The sequence below is a fragment of the Melanerpes formicivorus genome, unplaced genomic scaffold (genome assembly GCF_026170545.1).
Source record: "Melanerpes formicivorus ecotype bairdi unplaced genomic scaffold, bMelFor1.0.p_v2 SCAF_25, whole genome shotgun sequence".
Lineage (NCBI taxonomy): Eukaryota > Metazoa > Chordata > Aves > Piciformes > Picidae > Melanerpes > Melanerpes formicivorus.
This window is the reverse complement of record NW_027142377.1, coordinates 999,725-1,015,801: the sequence shown is the minus strand read 5'-3', so window position 1 is coordinate 1,015,801 and position 16,077 is coordinate 999,725. Positions and strand designations below refer to the sequence as shown.

General features: G+C 59.2%; 1 protein-coding gene across 2 annotated transcripts; it reads right to left on the bottom strand.

Annotated features, from left to right (window-relative positions):
- Window positions 1-1,596: 1,596 nt before the first annotated feature.
- Window positions 1,597-14,899, bottom strand: THUMPD2 (THUMP domain containing 2). 2 transcript variants are annotated; one of them, XM_068153036.1, is made up of 10 exons: window positions 14,804-14,899; window positions 13,780-13,912; window positions 11,252-11,667; window positions 10,264-10,341; window positions 8,891-8,943; window positions 8,309-8,396; window positions 6,709-6,780; window positions 5,302-5,416; window positions 4,244-4,361; window positions 1,599-3,043 (listed from the first exon to the last, which is right to left on the bottom strand). In XM_068153036.1, exons 1-10 carry the CDS (start codon window positions 14,897-14,899, stop codon window positions 2,677-2,679), a joined length of 1,536 nt encoding a protein of 511 aa, XP_068009137.1. In that variant the 3' UTR covers window positions 1,599-2,676. The 2 variants fall into 2 exon arrangements, with proteins under 2 accessions (XP_068009138.1, XP_068009137.1); XM_068153037.1 differs by lacking the exon at window positions 6,709-6,780 and having other exon boundaries at window positions 1,597-3,043.
- Between the last annotated feature and the right edge of the window lie 1,178 nt (window positions 14,900-16,077).

The window sequence follows — 16,077 nt, the reverse complement described above, 5'->3', positions numbered from 1 at the left end:
CCAGGCCAGGCTGGATGAGGCCTTGAGCCACCTGGGCTGGTGGGAGGTGTCCCTGCCCATGGCAGGGGGTTGGAACAAGATGATCCCTTCCAACCCATTCCCTGAGCCTGTTAACAGCAGTGGGATGGGAAAAGCCCCTCGGGGGCACTGAAGGCACACCTCTGAGCAGCAGGATGGCCTCTGTCCTTCCATCCCATCCACCACAGAGGGCACGGGCAGGCACAGGTGCTGGAAGCCACCACACAGGGACGGGCACAGCTCCAAAGAGAAGGTGTCTGGAGGCCTGGAAGAAGGACTGCAGCCGTTTGGGTGCTCGCTGCAGCACAGGCTCTTGCAGGGAAGAGCTCAGTGTTGAGAGCCCTGGGTTGCCTTCAGAGGGACACAGTGACAGACAAGTTGAATCAGAAGCTGCACAGCAGAGGGAGGTGCAGGGAAGCAGGCAGTGAGATGCCTTTGTGCTGAAAAATGAAGAGATGTCTGTTGCTCTCAGGAGCAGAGAGCAAAGCCCACAGCCATGATTGCCATGGGGACATCAGGGCTCCCTGAGTGCTGCTAGAGAAAGGAGAGGAGGATGAAATACAGGGTCACAGCAGCCCCTAACTTTATTGTCCCAAGGGCTGTCTGAGCAAGAGGTCTCACAAAGAGTGACAGAAGCCCTTCACACCCAGCAGCTGCTGTGGGGAACGTGAGGAGGCACCACCAGGAGGGACTCCTGGGAGCTGACAACGCACTCCTGATGCAGCCTGCAAGACACTGCCTCTGAGTAGGTGCTGGGCTGAACACCACAAGGGGGACCTGGACTGGAACAGTTTGGATTTCAAGTAGCTCCCAAGGGAAAACCTGCACCCAAGAAGGGAAGAAGACATCTTAGCAACAGTAGTGCAGATGTAGTGCAGAAGATGGTGCTGAGCAGACAGTGAATCCTGCATTGCTATCCACACTGAGGACCTGAGAGCCCAGCAGAGGCCACGTCCCCCTCCCCAGACCCCCTACCCCCATTCCTTCTGCACCTCTCAGTAGGTAACACAGGCCTGAAATATGACTTCCTATAACTCTTATTTGAGATCAACCTGGAGGGGTTTCCTTGAAGGGAAGCAAGAGGTTTTGGCAGGGTCCCTGGTGTTGCCAGCTCTTTCCTCACTTATTTCACACACATTCCTGCAAAGCCCAGCACTACTGCTGCTGCAGCTGAACCTCCTGGAGGGTAAGCAAACCTGCAGCCATCCCCAGCACTGCTCACAGCATTGCTGGCTTCCCCTAGCCCCTTCACAAGGTCCCAGCAGCAAAGCTACAAGGAATGGGCAGGCACTGCCATGTGCATCACCTGGCACAGCTCTTGGTTTCACCCAAGGGCAGTGGGACACTGGTTGGAGCTGAATCCTCTCTTTTTCAGATTGCCAGATCCTGTTTGTGACAGGGCCAGGCAGCAGAGCATGGAGAGATGTACAAGAACAGAATCACAGAGTGCCAGGGGCTGGAGGGACCTCCAGAGATCACCCAGCCCAAGCCCCTGCCAGAGCAGGGGCACCCAGGGCAGGTCACACAGGAGCACAGCCAGGTGGGCTTGGAAAGGCTCCAGAGAAGGAGACTCCACAACCTCTCTGGGCAGCCTGCTCCAGGGCTCTGGGACCCTCACACTGACAAAGTTTCCCCTTCTCTTCCCTCCAGTGCCCCTTGTGCTGTCCTTGGACATCCCTGAGCAGAGCCTGGCTCCATCCTCCCCACACTGCCCTGCACATCTTGATCACCAGCAATGAGGGCAGCCCTCAGGCTCCTCTGCTCCCAGCCCCAGAGCTCCCTCAGCCTGGCCTCACAGGGAGATGTTCCACTGCCTGCAGCAGCTCTGGGGCTCTCTGCTGTGCCTCTTTCAAAAGCAGTTCCCTGGTGAGCAGTGTTTGTTCCCCTGTCCAGCAGTTCCTTCCAGCAGTACTTCAGCAACAACACATGCAAACATCTGCATTTCTTTATTCTCTGTAAGAAAGCTCAGTCTGGACTGAGACCCAGGCCCAGGCCCAGCCCCTGCCCTGACAAACTTTGCTGCCTCCTTGGCTGGCCCAGCCACATCACAACATGCTTCCACCTGTTAGGGGCTAGGACCTGGTCCAGAGTCTCACCACCCTCCTGCTGAAGAACTTCTCCCTGACCTTCCTGCAGGATCCCTTCAGCTATTGAAAGGCAGCTCTAAGGTCTCCCCAGAGTCTTCTCTCCAGGCTGAACACCCCCAGCTCCCTCAGCCTGTGCTCACAGCAGAGCTGCTCCAGCCCTTGGATCATCTTTGTGGCCTCCTCTGGCCTCACTCCAGCAGCTCTGTGTCCTTCTTCTGCTGGGGACACCAGACCTGGAGGCAGGATTGGAGGTGAGGTCTCAGCAGGGCAGAATCAACAGACAGAACCCCAGGGATCCAGTGGCAGGCAGCTCATGTCACATCTGTTCTGGCAGCTCTGCAAATGAACTCCTCCCCTCCTGCAGAAACCCCTCCCAGTGCTGAGAGCCTTTGCCTCAAGCAGCCTTTGAGGACTGCCTCATGCCCAGGTTTTCTGGGCAGAACCTCTGAAGCATCAGAAGGCATCTGCCAGCTCTCCTGAAGCCAAGGGAGAAGAGTGGCCCTGGAGGACATCCCAAGGAGTGAGGTGAGCTAAGACATGGCAGGGGCTGGCCTGGCTCAGCAGGCTTTCATCAGGTTCCTGCCAGGCTGCTTGGGGTCCCAGGCGGCAGCGTGCAGGGCTGTGAGGGATTCCCAGCAGGGCAGATCTTCCTGTACTTGTGTATGAAGGCCTCTGTCTTCCCAAGGCTGACTCCATAGACACCAGCTGGCACCAGGGCCCCACAGCAGGGCTGGCTGCTGCCCAGAAAGGTCTCTTCAGCTCCCTCCGGCAAGGAGGAAGATTCCCCACAGCTGCCCAGGCCTTCCACGGCGCCTCTGCTCGCGCCACCAGGGCTGGCATGGGGAGAGTCCTGAGCAGCAGCACTGGTGAGGCCATCCATGGAGCCATGGAGCTGCTGGCTCAGCAGCAGCACAGCAGTCCCTCCCACACGCAGCACCCTGGCAAGGGCAGGACAAACAAAGGTTAGGTGCTCGGGCTGCCCGGGGTGCCTGGGGCTGCCTGCCCCGCAGAGCGTTACTGGCTGCTCCAAACCCCCCTGCCCCACCTCCATCAGGGGAGGTGTGATGGGGGAAGACAAAGGTGTGACCTTGCCTGCCCCTGGGGGACAGGTAAAAAGGCTCCACTCTTGCTGCTGGCAGCTGAAGCCCCTCACAGGTGCCCCCACCCGTGGGGGGAAGCCGGCGCTGGGCTTTGGCACTGGGCTGGGCTCTTCCCCCCCAGGAGCCACTGGCACTGGACACATTGTCTGGGAAAGGCTTCAACAGGGTATCACAGAATCACCAAGGCTGGAGGACAGCTCAAAGATCATCAGGTCCAACCTGTCATCACAGACCTCATGACTAGACCATGGCACCAAGTGCCACATCCAATCCCCTCTTGAACAGCTCCAGGGATGGGGACTCCACCACCTCCCTGGGCAGCACATTCCAATGGCTAACAACTCTCTGTGAAGAGCTTTCTCCTCACCTCCAGCCTAAACCTCCCCTGGCACATCCTGAGACTGTGTCCTCTTGTTCTGGTGCTGGATGCCTGGGAGAAGAGACCAACCCCCACCTGGCTACAACCTCCATGCAGGTAGTTGTAGAGAGCAATGAGGTCTCCCCTGAGCCTCCTCTTCTCCAGGCTGAACACCCCCAGCTCCCTCAGCCTCTCCTCACAGGGCTGTGCTCCAGACCCCTCCCCAGCCTTGTTGCCCTTCTCTGGACACCTTCCAGCATCTCAACATCTTTCCTGAACTGAGGAGCCCAGAACTGGACACAGGACTCAAGGTGTGGCCTAACCAGTGCAGAGTACAGGGGCACAATGACCTCCCTGCTCCTGCTGGCCACACTGTTCCTGCTCCAGGCCAGGATGCCATTGGCCTTCTTGGCCACCTGGGCACACTGCTGGCTCATGTTCAGCCTACTACCAACCAGTACCCCTAGGTCCCTCTCTGCCTGGCTGCTCTCCAGCCAAACTGTCCCAAACCTGTAGCACTGCCTGGGGTGGTTGTGGAAAGGCCTCAGGCCTCCCCAGGCTGTGGCTGCAGAGCTGGGCAGCGTTTCCAACCCAGCAACCTGAAACTGACTGAGCACTGGGGACTGCAAACCCTCATGGCAGCCACAGCAAAGCCCAAGCATGTCAGGGGCCAGAGGTACCTCTCCATTTCCTGAAGAGCATCTGGAAGGAACTGGATGTCTTTGGGGACCTTGAACTTCTTCCCAAAGGGAAGGTCTGAAATCACAGCGTCGAAGCTTTCTGAAGGCCAGGGCAAGGCTGCAGAACAAAGACAGGTCTGTGAGCAGCAGCTCTGCCTCCCCTCCCCCCACAGAGCTCCCTGCCAGCCCTTCCACACCTGCATTCACAGCTCTCCCTGCACTTGTGCCCACAAACAGCACCTCAGAGCCACCAAGCCAGTGAGACTGGGAAGACAAATGCAGAGCCACAGATGGCACTGGGTTGGAAGGGACCCCCAAAGGGCATCCTGTGCACCCCCCTGCACTCAGCAGGGACACCTCCAGCTAGAGCAGGCTGCACAGGGACACAGCCAGGCTCAGCTTCAATGGCTCCAGGCATGGGGCCTCAAGCCCAGCCCTGGGCAGCCTGGGCCAGTGTCTCACCACTCTCCTTGGGCACAAATTCCTCCTGAGGGCCAACCTCAAGCTGCCCTGCTCCACTTTCAAACCATTGCCCCTGGGCCTAGCACTTCAAGCCCTTCTGAACAGTCCCTCCCCAGCCTGCCTGCAGCTCCCCTGCAGATACTGAACTGCAGCTCTGAGCTCTCCCTGGAGCCTTCTCCTCTCCAGGCTGAACAGCCCCAACTCTCCCAGCCTGTCCCCACAGCAGAGGTTCTCCATCCCTCAGATCATCTTTGTGACCTCCTCTGGACTGTCTCCAGCCGCTCCAGGTCCCTCTTATGCTGGGGGCCCCAGAGCTGGAGGCAGTGCTGCAGGTGTGGTCTGAGCAGAGCAGAGGGGCAGAATCCCCTCCCTGTGCTGCTGCTCTCCCTGCTCTGGATGCAGCTCAGCACACAGCTGCCTGCTGGGCTGCCAGTGACCACTGCTGGCTCCTGGGGACTTTGTCACCAACTGACACCCCCAAGGCCTTCTCCTGCAGGCTGCTCTCCTGCCACTCCTCACCCAGCCTGGATTTGTGCTGGGGATTGCCCCACACATTGCCTTCAAACATGCCACATCTGGGAGGCCTACAGACATACCTTTCACAGAAGCTTTAAGTAACTCAATCTTATCCCCCAAGCCTGCAGTCCTAACATTCACATCTGCACCCTCCAGCTGTGAGTCACTGATATCAGCACCCCAGTAACAGGCATCCTGGTCAGAGAAAAAGAGCAAGGTCACTTTGCAGGCCAACAGGTGCATTTCTTTTACAGAGCCTCCTCAGAGCTGCCCTGCTGCACAGGGATGCCCCTTGCTGGGAGACCTCCCACCATGGCACCCAGCAATGTGCAGAGAGGAATGGAGCAAGTGCTATAGAAATCTCCAGGGAGACCTCAGAGCAGCCTTCCAGTACCTGAAGAGGCTCCAGGAGAGCTGGGGAGGGACTTCTGACAAGGGCTGGGAGTGATAGGATGAGGGAATGGATTGAAGCTTGAGGAGGGCAGATTGAGACTGGAGATGAGGGAGAAAGTCTTGGCAGTGAGGGTGGGGAGACACTGGCACAGGCTGCCCAGGGATGTTCACAGCCAGGCTGGATGAGGCCATGAGCAGCCTGCACTAGTGGAAGGTCTCCCTTTCCCAGGGCAAGGGGTTGGAACTGGATGATCCCTGAGATCCCTTCCAAGCCAACCCATTCCACGAAACACTGAGGTTATACTCTAAGAGCCCAGCTGGCTTCAGACAGCCACACTGCTTCCAGTGCTGACAACTGCCACACTGCCCCCTCCCCTCCCAGGATAAGTCCAGCAGTGTTAGAAGAGCAGAAGCCTAGAATGGCTCAGGTTGGAAGGGACCTCAGAGATCCTCTAACTCCAACCCTCTGCCACCTCTCAACTGGACTTGGCTGCTCAAGGCCTCATCCAGCCTGGCCTTCAACACCTCCAGGCAGGAGGCAGCCACAGCCTCCCTGAGCAGCCCACTCCAGGCTCTCACCACCCTCCCCTACTGAAGAGCTTCTCCCTCAGCTCCAGTCTGACCCTGCTCTGCCTCAGCTTCAAACCATTCCCCCTTGGCCTGGCTCCAGACACCCTCAGCAAAAGTCCCTCTGCAGCCTTCCTGCAGGATCCCTTCAGCTATTGCAAGGCAGCTCTGAGGTGCCCCTGGAGCCTTCTCCTCTCCAGGCTGAACACCCCCAGCTCCCTCAGCCTGTGCTCACAGCAGAGCTGCTCCAGCCCCTGGCTCATCTTTGTGGCCTCCTCTGGACTTGCTCCTGAAGCCCATGGCTGCCTCAATCAACCCTTGCAGTGTAACTGGGCCCCAAGCACCCAGGCCTGTGGGACTTGGTTCCACATTCCTCTGGAGGAGTGTTTGTCCTCAAGCACCTTTACTAGGTGCCTAGAAAGGTCCCTCTGGATCCAGCTGTCCAGGCAAGGCCTGGTGTAGCTGCAGCAGTTGCCCTTGCTGCAGCCAGCAGCCAAGGTGCTGCCCATTGCCCCTGTGGTACTCACAGGCCACTCTTTGGCAGCTTCCAGCAGGATGGTTCCCAGCCCACACATGGGATCCAGCACCCAGGCACCAGCCTGCAACAAGAAAGGGGCTACTGCAGCCTAGGCCAGAGGGGCTCCTCTGCCAGGACACAGCCTGCTCAGGGATGCCCAGAGCACCTCCACACAGCCAGGAATGCAGGGTAGTTACCAGCCACTGCCTTCCCAGGCCACACCTGCCTGCCAGGGCAAGGACAAGCACTCACCATAGCACAGAATCACTGGGGGGTGGGAAAAGGCCTTCTGGAGCATACACTCCAACCATCCTCTCACTCTGCCAAGGCTGGGGCTGAGCCATGGCCCTCAGCACCACAGCTCTGCCTCTCTCAAACACCTCCAGGGATGGGCATTCACCCACCTGCCTGGGCAGCCTCTGCCAGGCTTTGAACCCCTTCAGTGAAGAAGTGTCTTTTAATGTCCAACCTGAAGCTCCCCTGATGAGTGTTTCACTAGAGACAATGCATCCTGCCTTGAAGTGACACTGAGGGCAACACATGAGGGTGGGACTGCAGACAGGTAGTGGTACCAAGCTCATCTGTGGCAAAGATTTGTGCATTGATCTTAACAGCTGAGGGCTGGGGGTCAGGAGGAAGGTTCCAGGCTCTGTTTGATGGTGCCCAGGGACAGGACAAGGCACAACAGGTCCCAGCTGGAACCCAGGAGGTTCCACCTCAACATGAGGAGAAACTTCTTTGGTGTGAGGGTGCTGGAGGCCTGGAGCAGGCTGCCCAGAGAGGTTGTGGAGTCTCCTTCTCTGGAGCCTTTCCAACCCCACCTGGCTGTGTTCCTGTGTGCCCTGCCCTGGGTGCCCCTGTTCTGGCAGGGGGGTTGGGCTGGGTGATCTCTGGAGGTCCTTTCCAACTCCTAACATTCTGTGATTCAGTGATAACACTTGCTTCTGTTTTCCCTTGGGAGAACCCCAAAGGAAGGTTACAGTATCACAGTATCATTTAGGTTGGAAAGGACCTCAAGGATCATCAAGTCCAACCTATCAACACAGACCCCATGACTAGACCATGGCACCAAGTGCCACATCCAATCTCCCCTTGACACCAAGTGCCAGGTTGAAGCCTGGACAGTGACAACATATAAACTGCAGCACAGGAGGCTCCACCTCAACATGAGGAGGAACTTCTTCCCTGTGAGGGTCCCAGAGCCCTGGAGCAGGCTGCCCAGAGAGGTTGTGGAGTCTCCTTCTCTGGAGCCTTTCCAGCCCTGTCTGGCTGTGTTCCTGTGTGACCTGTGCTGGATTCTATGCTCCTGCTCTGGCAGGGGGCTTGGACTGGATGATATTCAGAGGTCCCTTCCACCCTCTAACATCCTCTGGTCAGTGGGAATCTTGCCACACAGACACTGACAGTAGGAGCAAGACCTCTGCTGAGGAGGACCTGGGGGGCCAGCAGGCATCCAGCTGAGCAGCAGGGGACAGCACAGGTAAAGCAAACCCTGGGCACAGGCATTAGAGGATGGGGCATTAACAACCACCACCCTTCTTCAGAGCTCCCAGTGGGGAGGAGCAGCACTCCCCTCCTCAGGCAGGGCTTGGCCAGCAGCCTTCACTCACTCTGATCTCAGCCAGAGACGCCATGGCCCAGGCCACCGTCGAGCGCAGTCCTGCCGTCCGGAGGTACTCCCTGCTGGCCAGAGAAAGCCTGTGGAGAGCAAAGGGCTCTGTGGCACAGAAGAGGACAACCACCCAGGAAAGCTCATGCAGGATGAAAGGACACAAGGCCTGGGCAGGTCTGCAGCCAGGCAGAGAGGAGTCAGACTGCTTTGATCTGCAGCTCACACAGGTTGGCACAGGCTGCGGTGAGCAGGGACATCCTCCAGAGGGGTCCTGGAGCCTCCCTCCCTGCAGGTGCTCCAGGCCAGGCTGCATGAGGCCTTGAGCAACCTGGGCTGGTGGGAGGTGTCCCTGCCCATGGATGATCTCTTCCAACCCAACCCATTCTCTGAATCAATGAATCTCCAGCTGGATCAGGCTGCCCAGGGCCACATCAAGACTGATCCCGAATGTCTCCAGGGGTGGAAGCTCAGCTCACAGCAAAGTCTGGCTTGTGTGTGCTCAGGTGAGCTCCAGACAGACTACAAGGCAGTCCAGTCAACACCCAAACCAGAAGATAAACCCAGGGAGGAGAATGCCTACCTGAAGAGAGGAATCCCCACCACGGTGTGGATGTCATTAAGATGGACAAAGACCTGCAAGAGGGGAAAAATCCCATCAGCAGCTGCAAGCCTGACACAGCAATGGCTTCAACCCTTCAGCTAGCCACAGAAGATGTTGCCACAAACCTCTGGTCCTAGTTTTCTTAACAACCACCAACAAGCACTTGAGATCAGGTGACAGTTCATTGGAAGAAATCAGAGAGCACAACCTGGCTGCCACCTTCAACAGGATTCACTATTTCAGCAAGCTGGGAGGGGAGTTGTCACAGCATGGCTCAGGGTGGAAGGGACCTCAGAGATCCTCTACTCCAACCCCCTGCCGTGGGCAGGGACACCTCTCAACCAGCCCAGGCTGCTCAAGGCCTCATCCAGCCTGGCCTTCAATACGTCCAGGCAGGAGGTAGCCACAGCCTCCCTGGGCAGCCTGTGCCAGAGTCTCACCAGCCTCACACTGAAGAACTTCACCCTCAGCTCCAGTCTAACCCTGCTCTGCCTCAGCTTCAAACCATTCCCCCTTGGCCTGTCTCCAGACACCCTCAGCAAAAGTCCCTCTGCAGCCTTCCTGCAGGATCCCTTCAGCTATTGCAAGGCAGCTCTGAGGTGCCCCTGGAGCCTTCTCCTCTCCAGGCTGAACACCCCCAGCTCCCTCAGCCTGTGCTCACAGCAGAGCTGCTCCAGCCCTTGGCTCATCTTTGTGGCCTCCTCTGGCCTCACTCCAGCAGCTCTGTGTCCTTCTTCTGCTGGGGACAGCAGAACTGGAGGCAGGATTGGAGGTGAGGTCTGAGCAGAGCAGAGCCCAGGGGCAGAATCCCCTCTCTTGCCCTGCTGCCCACACTCCTCTGGCTGCAGCCCAGCACACAGCTGCCTGCTGGGCTGCAGGAGGGCACTGCTGGCTCCTGGGGAGCTGCTCAGCACCCAACACCCCCAGGTCCCCTTCAGGGCTGCTCTCAACCCCCTCTGCACCCAGCCTGGATTTGTGCCTGGGCTTAACCTGACATAACAGCAACCCCTTCAGGCTTGAAGGGAAGTGCTTTTTGTGTCCCTGGGGGGATGTTTTCATCCTAAGCAGCAGCAGATTACACACCACAGAGCAGCACTCAAGCTGCTCAGCTCCCTCCTCCTCCTGCAAACCCCAAACAAGCCTCCCAAGCCCACGAGTGCCACTGAGGGGCAGTTCAGACCTGTGGCATATTAAGGGCAGAGCCCCCCAGAGAAGGCAAGGCAAATGTGGGTGATCCTTCCAGAAGTGTGTCCTCCTGCCTCACAGAGAGCATCCTAAGAGATGCCTGAGCTGCTCAGCAGGCCTTGCCTGCCTGCAGTCCCTCAGCAGCCCCAGGCCCCCCAGCCCAGTACCTCCAGCTCGGGGTGCCGCAGATCCGCACGCCACCCGAACTGCTTCCCGAGGGCTGTGCCCAGGGCTCTGCCCAGCTCCTGCAGGGGAAAGCACAGCCACAGCTCAGCCAGCTGCACAGCACAGCCCTGACAAACACCAACACACAGGCACAGAATCACTGGGCTGGAAAAGCCCCCTCAGCTCCTACAGCCCAACCATCACCCAGCTCTGCCAGCGCTGGGGCTAAGCCATGGCCCTCAGCACCACAGCTCTGCCCCTTCAAACACCTCCAGGGATGGGCAAACACCTCCCTGGGCAGCCTCTGACAGGCCTTCAGAACCCTTTCAGTTCTAAAAACCAATCTGAGCCTCCCCTGGGGCAACTCAAGGCCATTTTTTCCTCCTCCTGTCCCTTGTTCCTAGGGAGCAGAGCCCAACCCCCACCTAGCTCCAGCCTCCCCTCAGGGAGCTGCAGAGAGCAAGGAGGTCTCCCCTCAGCCTCCTCTTCTCCACACTAAACACCCCCAGCTCCCTCAGCTGCTCCTCCCCAGCCCTCTTCTCCAGACCCTTCCCCAGCTTCCTTGCCCTTCTCTGGACCCTCTCCAGCCCCTCAATGTCCTTCTTGCAGTGAGGGCCCAGAACTGAGCCCAGCACTGCAGGTGTGGCCTCCCCAGTGCTGAGTGCAGGGGAAATCACTTTTCCTGATACAGGCCAGGACACTGTTGGCTTTGCCAAGACCCATCAAGGAGCTGTGAGCTAACAGCCAGGCACTCCTCAGCCCTCCCAGGCCCAGCTACCCTGACCCCTTCCCATCCCTGACCCTCAGCAGAAGTGCCTAGAAATGAGCACCAGCCCTTGGGTGCCACTCCTCTAAGGCCAGGGCAGGCTAAGGCCTGTTTTTTGAAGACAGAGCAGCAGCTGTGATCAGTTTGTCACCCCCAGGCACACAACTCCAGCGACAAACCAGGCCTCTGCTGCCTCCTGTCAGAGCACAGCTCCTGGAGCCCACCTGGGAAGGAAGCACCTTGGCCATGGCTCCGCTGCAGCGACAGGAAACTCTGAAGCCCAAGCTGGGCTGCCCCTGCCCCACAGGCTGCTCTGCCCTGCTCTGGGGAGGCTCTCCTGAGCAGCTCTTGCCTTCAGTCCAGCAGGCCTCACCACTGCTCCTCTCTGCTGCCACCCACTGCTCTGCAGCTTCTGCCTGGCCTTGCTCAGACACTGTCCCTCTCGCTGGCTCTGCTGTCAGCCTTTTAGCTGCACCCTCTGGCTCTTCTGCTGCTTTCCTCTTCAGAGGCACTGTGGCTTCTTCACAGGCTCCATCTCTTTGCCCTTTGCCCCCACCCAGGTTTCTCCAGGCAGTGAGAACATCCAGCCAAGACTGTGGCTCCTCCAGGACAAGGCTTCTCATCTCATGCAGCATTCTCCCTGCAACAAAAAGCAGTCTCAGGATAAGCAGCTCAGCCTCAGCACCTCCTTGCCCTACAGCCTGAGATCATCAGGTGCAAGCCCTGACCCTGCTCTGCCAAGTGCACCACTAAACCACATCCCCAAGCACCCCATCTGAACGACCTTTAAACCCCTCCAGCCTGGATGGTGACTCCAGCAGCTCCCTGGGCAGCCCCTGACCTCTCTTGCAGTGAAGCATTGTTCCTCAAGCCCAGCCCCAAACCCCCCCTGGTGCAGCCTGAGGCCATGAGCAGCCTGGACTTGTGGAAGGTGCTCCTGCCCATTGGAATCAGATGATCCTTAAGGTCCTTTCCAACCCAAACCACTCTAGGAACCTTCTCACAGCCTCCCTCTGTTACCACAACCTTGCCACATGAACCCAGCAGCCCAAGCTGCCACTCAGTGCCACAGGGATCCACAGATCAGGGCAGGCCTGGCCAGCAGCACTGGCAGCCCCATGGCAGCACACTGCTGACTGAGTGATGCTCACCTGGGGGCACCATGGAGCTCACAAGGTGCCAGCAACTCTGACTCCACGACTTCTAAACCCAGTCCTTGCTACTCCTCACCCTTCTGCTGTTTCATCAGGTCCTTTTCAAGTCCCCTCCCCCCAAACTGCATCTCTCTCAAGCAACAGAGGTCCCCTCCAGCTGCTTCTCTCCACTTTACCCCACAGAGCTTCAACCCAGACACAGAAAAGGCTACAGGAGACCCACAGGGCTTGTGCCAGAGCTTACACATCTTTCCACCTGGCATGGAGTTGGAACAGCTTCCAAGTCTCTACAACTCTGTCCACAGGTGAGAGAGCAGCAGTCCTCCAGTGGTGATCAGCCTTGCCCCTGCTGCTCCCTGCAGGGAAAGCACTGCAGGCTGTGCTCACAGAGGCTCCAGGTGCTGAAAGCGGATTGGTGAGGAAGCTCTGCCAAACAACTGCAAAGCCTTCCTCAGCAGTCAACAAGGCACTGCAAGCACAGCTGGGGGACAGGCACTGCACAACTGAGCATCAACAACTCAAACCTGTTCAGCATCTTCACCAAAGACTTTGGTGAGGGGTCAGAGAGACAGAGTCTGCTCAGCAGGTTTGGTGATGATACCCAACTGGGAGGCTTGGCTGAGACCCCTGAAGGCTGTGAGGCCATGCAGAGACTTGGGCAGACTGAGAGCTGGGCACAGAGGAACCTACTGAGGCTCAACAAGGATCAGTGCAGAGTCCTGCAGCTGGGGAGGAAGAATAAACTGCAGCAGGACAGGTTGGGAGGGGATCTGCTGGAGAGCAGCCCTGGGGAGAAGGACCTGGGAGTGCTGGTGGGCAGCAAGTTCTGCAGGGGACAGCAATGTGCCCTGGGGGCCAAGAAGGCCAAGGGGCTCCTGGGGGGCATTCAGAGGAGTGTGTCCAGCAGATCCAGGGAGGTTCTCCTCCCCCTCTGCTCTGCCCTGCTGAGACCTCACCTGGAATCTTGCATCCAGTTCTGGGCTCCCCAGTTCAGGAGGGACAGGGATCTGCTGGAGAGTCCAAGGGAGGGCTGCAAGGCTGCTGAAGGGACTGCAGCACTGCCTGGTGAGGAGAGGCTGAGAGCCCTGGGGCTGTTTAGTCTGGAGGGGCGAAGGCTGAGAGGGATCTGATCAATGTCTATCAATAGCTGAGGCCTGGGGGTCAAGAGGGAGGGGACAGGGACAGGCTCTGCTGAGTTGCACTCTGGGATAGGACAAGGGGCAATGAATGGAAACTCCATCACAAGAGGTTCTACTTCAACATGAGGAGGAACTTCTTCCCTGTGAGGGTCCCAGAGCCCTGGAGCAGGCTGCCCAGAGAGGTTGTGGAGTCTCCTTCTCTGGAGCCTTTCCAGCCCTGTCTGGCTGTGTTCCTGTGTGACCTGTGTTCCTATAGCAGGGGGCTGGACTGGAAGCTCTCCAGAGCTCCAACCCCTTCCAACCCCTAGCATCCTGTGAGCCTGTGAGCCGCAGCTGCCAGCAAAGGAATCAACCACATACTGCTTTTACAAGCTGGCCTTGAACTGGGGCTTCCCATTTGTGAGGAGACAGAGCAGAGGGCTGGATAAAGCCAGGGGAGGAGGGAGCCAGTGGCCACACCTTTATCTCTGGACACTGCTAGCGGGGGCAGCCTCTTGAGCAGCAGGAAGAGTCGCTCTCCAGACTTCAGCTTCCTCAGCTCACCCGGCTCTGCCTCCGTGCTGAAGAATACCTTTCCTGAGACATAGTCCACCTGGGGGGGAGGAATAAAAACAACAACAAAGATCCCCCCAGGAGTTAAACCAAAAAGGGGAAGGGATTTTGAGTGAGCACTTAGAACCACACACTTGTAGAAACATAAGATTGCTTCAATTGGAAGAGTCCTCTCAGATCCTCCAGCCCAGCCACTCTCTAGCTCTGCCAAGGCTGGGGCTCAGCCATGGCCCTCAGCACCACAGCTCTGCCTCTCTCAAACACCTCCAGGGATGGGCATTCAACCACCTCCCTGGGCAGCCTCTGCCAGGCTTTGAGAACCCTTTCAGGCAAGCAGTTTCTTTTAATAACCAACCTAAACCTCCCCTGGCACACCTTGAGGCCATTTTTCCTCCTGCTCTCACTTGCTCCTAGGGAGAAGAGTCCAACCCCCACCTGGCTCCAGCCTCCTCTCAGGGAGCTGTAGAGAGCAAGGAGGTCTCCCCTCAGCCTCCTCCACACTAAACACCGCCAGCTGAGGACAGAAGGTCAACCCCTGCCCTGCTCCTGCTGCCCACACCACTGCTGACGGAGGCCAGGCTGCTGGTGGCCTCCTTGCCCAACTGGGCACCCCCTGGCTCTCCTCCAGCCGCCCAGCCGCCGCTCGCCCCTGGGCCAGCAGGAGGGCACCGCAGACCTCGGCTCCCAGTTTCTGGTGAGGGGACAGGGGTGACCGAGTGTTGGCTGGCCCCGCCCACGGCCAGACCGGGACCGGGAGGTCTCTGAGAAATCCTCCCGACCCCCACCGGCACCACAGCCGCGGGGCCCCGCGCAGGCGGCGGGCACAGCCTCACGCCGCGCCCGCCCGGTCCGGAGCGCCGAGCGAGCGGCACCGCGCTCTCCGCCGAGCCGGGCCGCCGCAAGCGGGCAGCGGTGCCCGTCCAGCCCTCACCTCGGTGGCTCCGAGCCGCGCCCGCACCTCCCGCGCGAGGAAGGGCTCCAGCCCGCGCCCCGCCGTGCAAAAGAACCGCTCCCGCCCCGACGCCATCTTGGGCCGCCCCCAGCCGGGCCCCCGCCCCCCGACATGGCCCAACCCCCCGACAGGGCCCCGCCCCCCGATGGGGCCCCGCCTCCCGCAGAGCCCCGCCTCCCACACCGTCCTCACCCACTAGGGCTCCGCCCCCCCCGGGCCCCGCCCCCCTCACCGGGGCCGGCTCCTCGGCACGGCCTCCAGCCCCAGGGAGCGGGCGGGCGGCGGCGCTGTGCGGCAGCCGGCGGTGGCAGCCGGGGAGCAGCTCGTCCGGAGCACGGTTGTTGGTTGCCCTGCCGGAAGGTGAGGGTCCCCCCTCCCCTGCCAGAGCAGGGCAGCCAGTCACACAGGGACATACCCAGCGGGGTCTGGAATGCCTCCAGAGATGGAGGCTCCACAGCCTCTCTGGGCAGCCTGTCCCAGTGCTCTGCCACCCTCACAGAGAAGAATTTGTTCCTTCTGCTCCTGTGGCACCTCCTGGGTTCCACTCTGTGTCCATTGCCCCTTGTCCTGACCCTGGGCACCACTGAGAAGAGTCTGGCTCCAGCCTCCTGCCACTCACCCCTCAGCTATTGATCAGCATTGCTGAGCTCCCCCTCAGGCTGCTCCTCTCCAGGCTAAGCAGCCCCAGGGCTCTCAGCCTCTCCTCACCACAGACATGTCCCATTCTTCTCAGCAGCTCTGTGGCCTTCAGCCAGACTCCCCGCAGTATTTCCCTGTCTTTGTGGAACTGGGGAGCCCAGAACTGGACACAGTGCTCCAGATGAGGCCTCAGCAGGGCTGAGCAGAGCAGAACCTCCCTCGACCTGAAGCTGTGCCAGGGGAGGGTGAGGTTGGAGGTTAGGAAGCACTTCCTGAGGGAAAGGGGAAGCAGACACTGGGATGGACTGCCCAGGGAGGTGATGGAGTCATCACCCCTGGAGGTGCTTAAGGGGAGACTGCATGTGGCACTTGGTGAGATGGTCTGGTCGGTGTGGTGGTGTTAGCTCAGAGACTGGGCTTGATGATTTGAAGTCTATACCAGCCTCAGTAATTCTGTGATTCTGTGACCTGCATCCTGGCCTGGATCAGCAGTGGTGTGGGCAGCAGGAGCAGGGAAGGGAGAGTGGCCCTGTACTCAGCACTGGGGAGGCCACACCTTGAGTCCTGGACTCAATTTGGGGGCCCTCACTGCAAGAAGGACATTGAAGGGCTGG

What these genes read in the sequence shown, in the direction of transcription:
- THUMPD2 (XM_068153036.1), bottom strand. Translation starts at nt 14,899, where the DNA reads ATGGCGTCGGGGCGGGAGCGGTTCTTTTGCACGGCGGGGCGCGGGCTG. An exon ending in CGCGGCTCGGAGCCACCGAG is followed by an intron (nt 13,913 to 14,803) that starts GTGAGGGCTGGA and finishes CCTCCCCCCCAG; the next exon opens with GTGGACTATGTCTCAGGAAA. An exon ending in GCTCTTCAGGAAATGGAGAG is followed by an intron (nt 3,044 to 4,243) that starts GTACCTCTGGCC and finishes TGCCCTTGCCAG; the next exon opens with GGTGCTGCGTGTGGGAGGGA.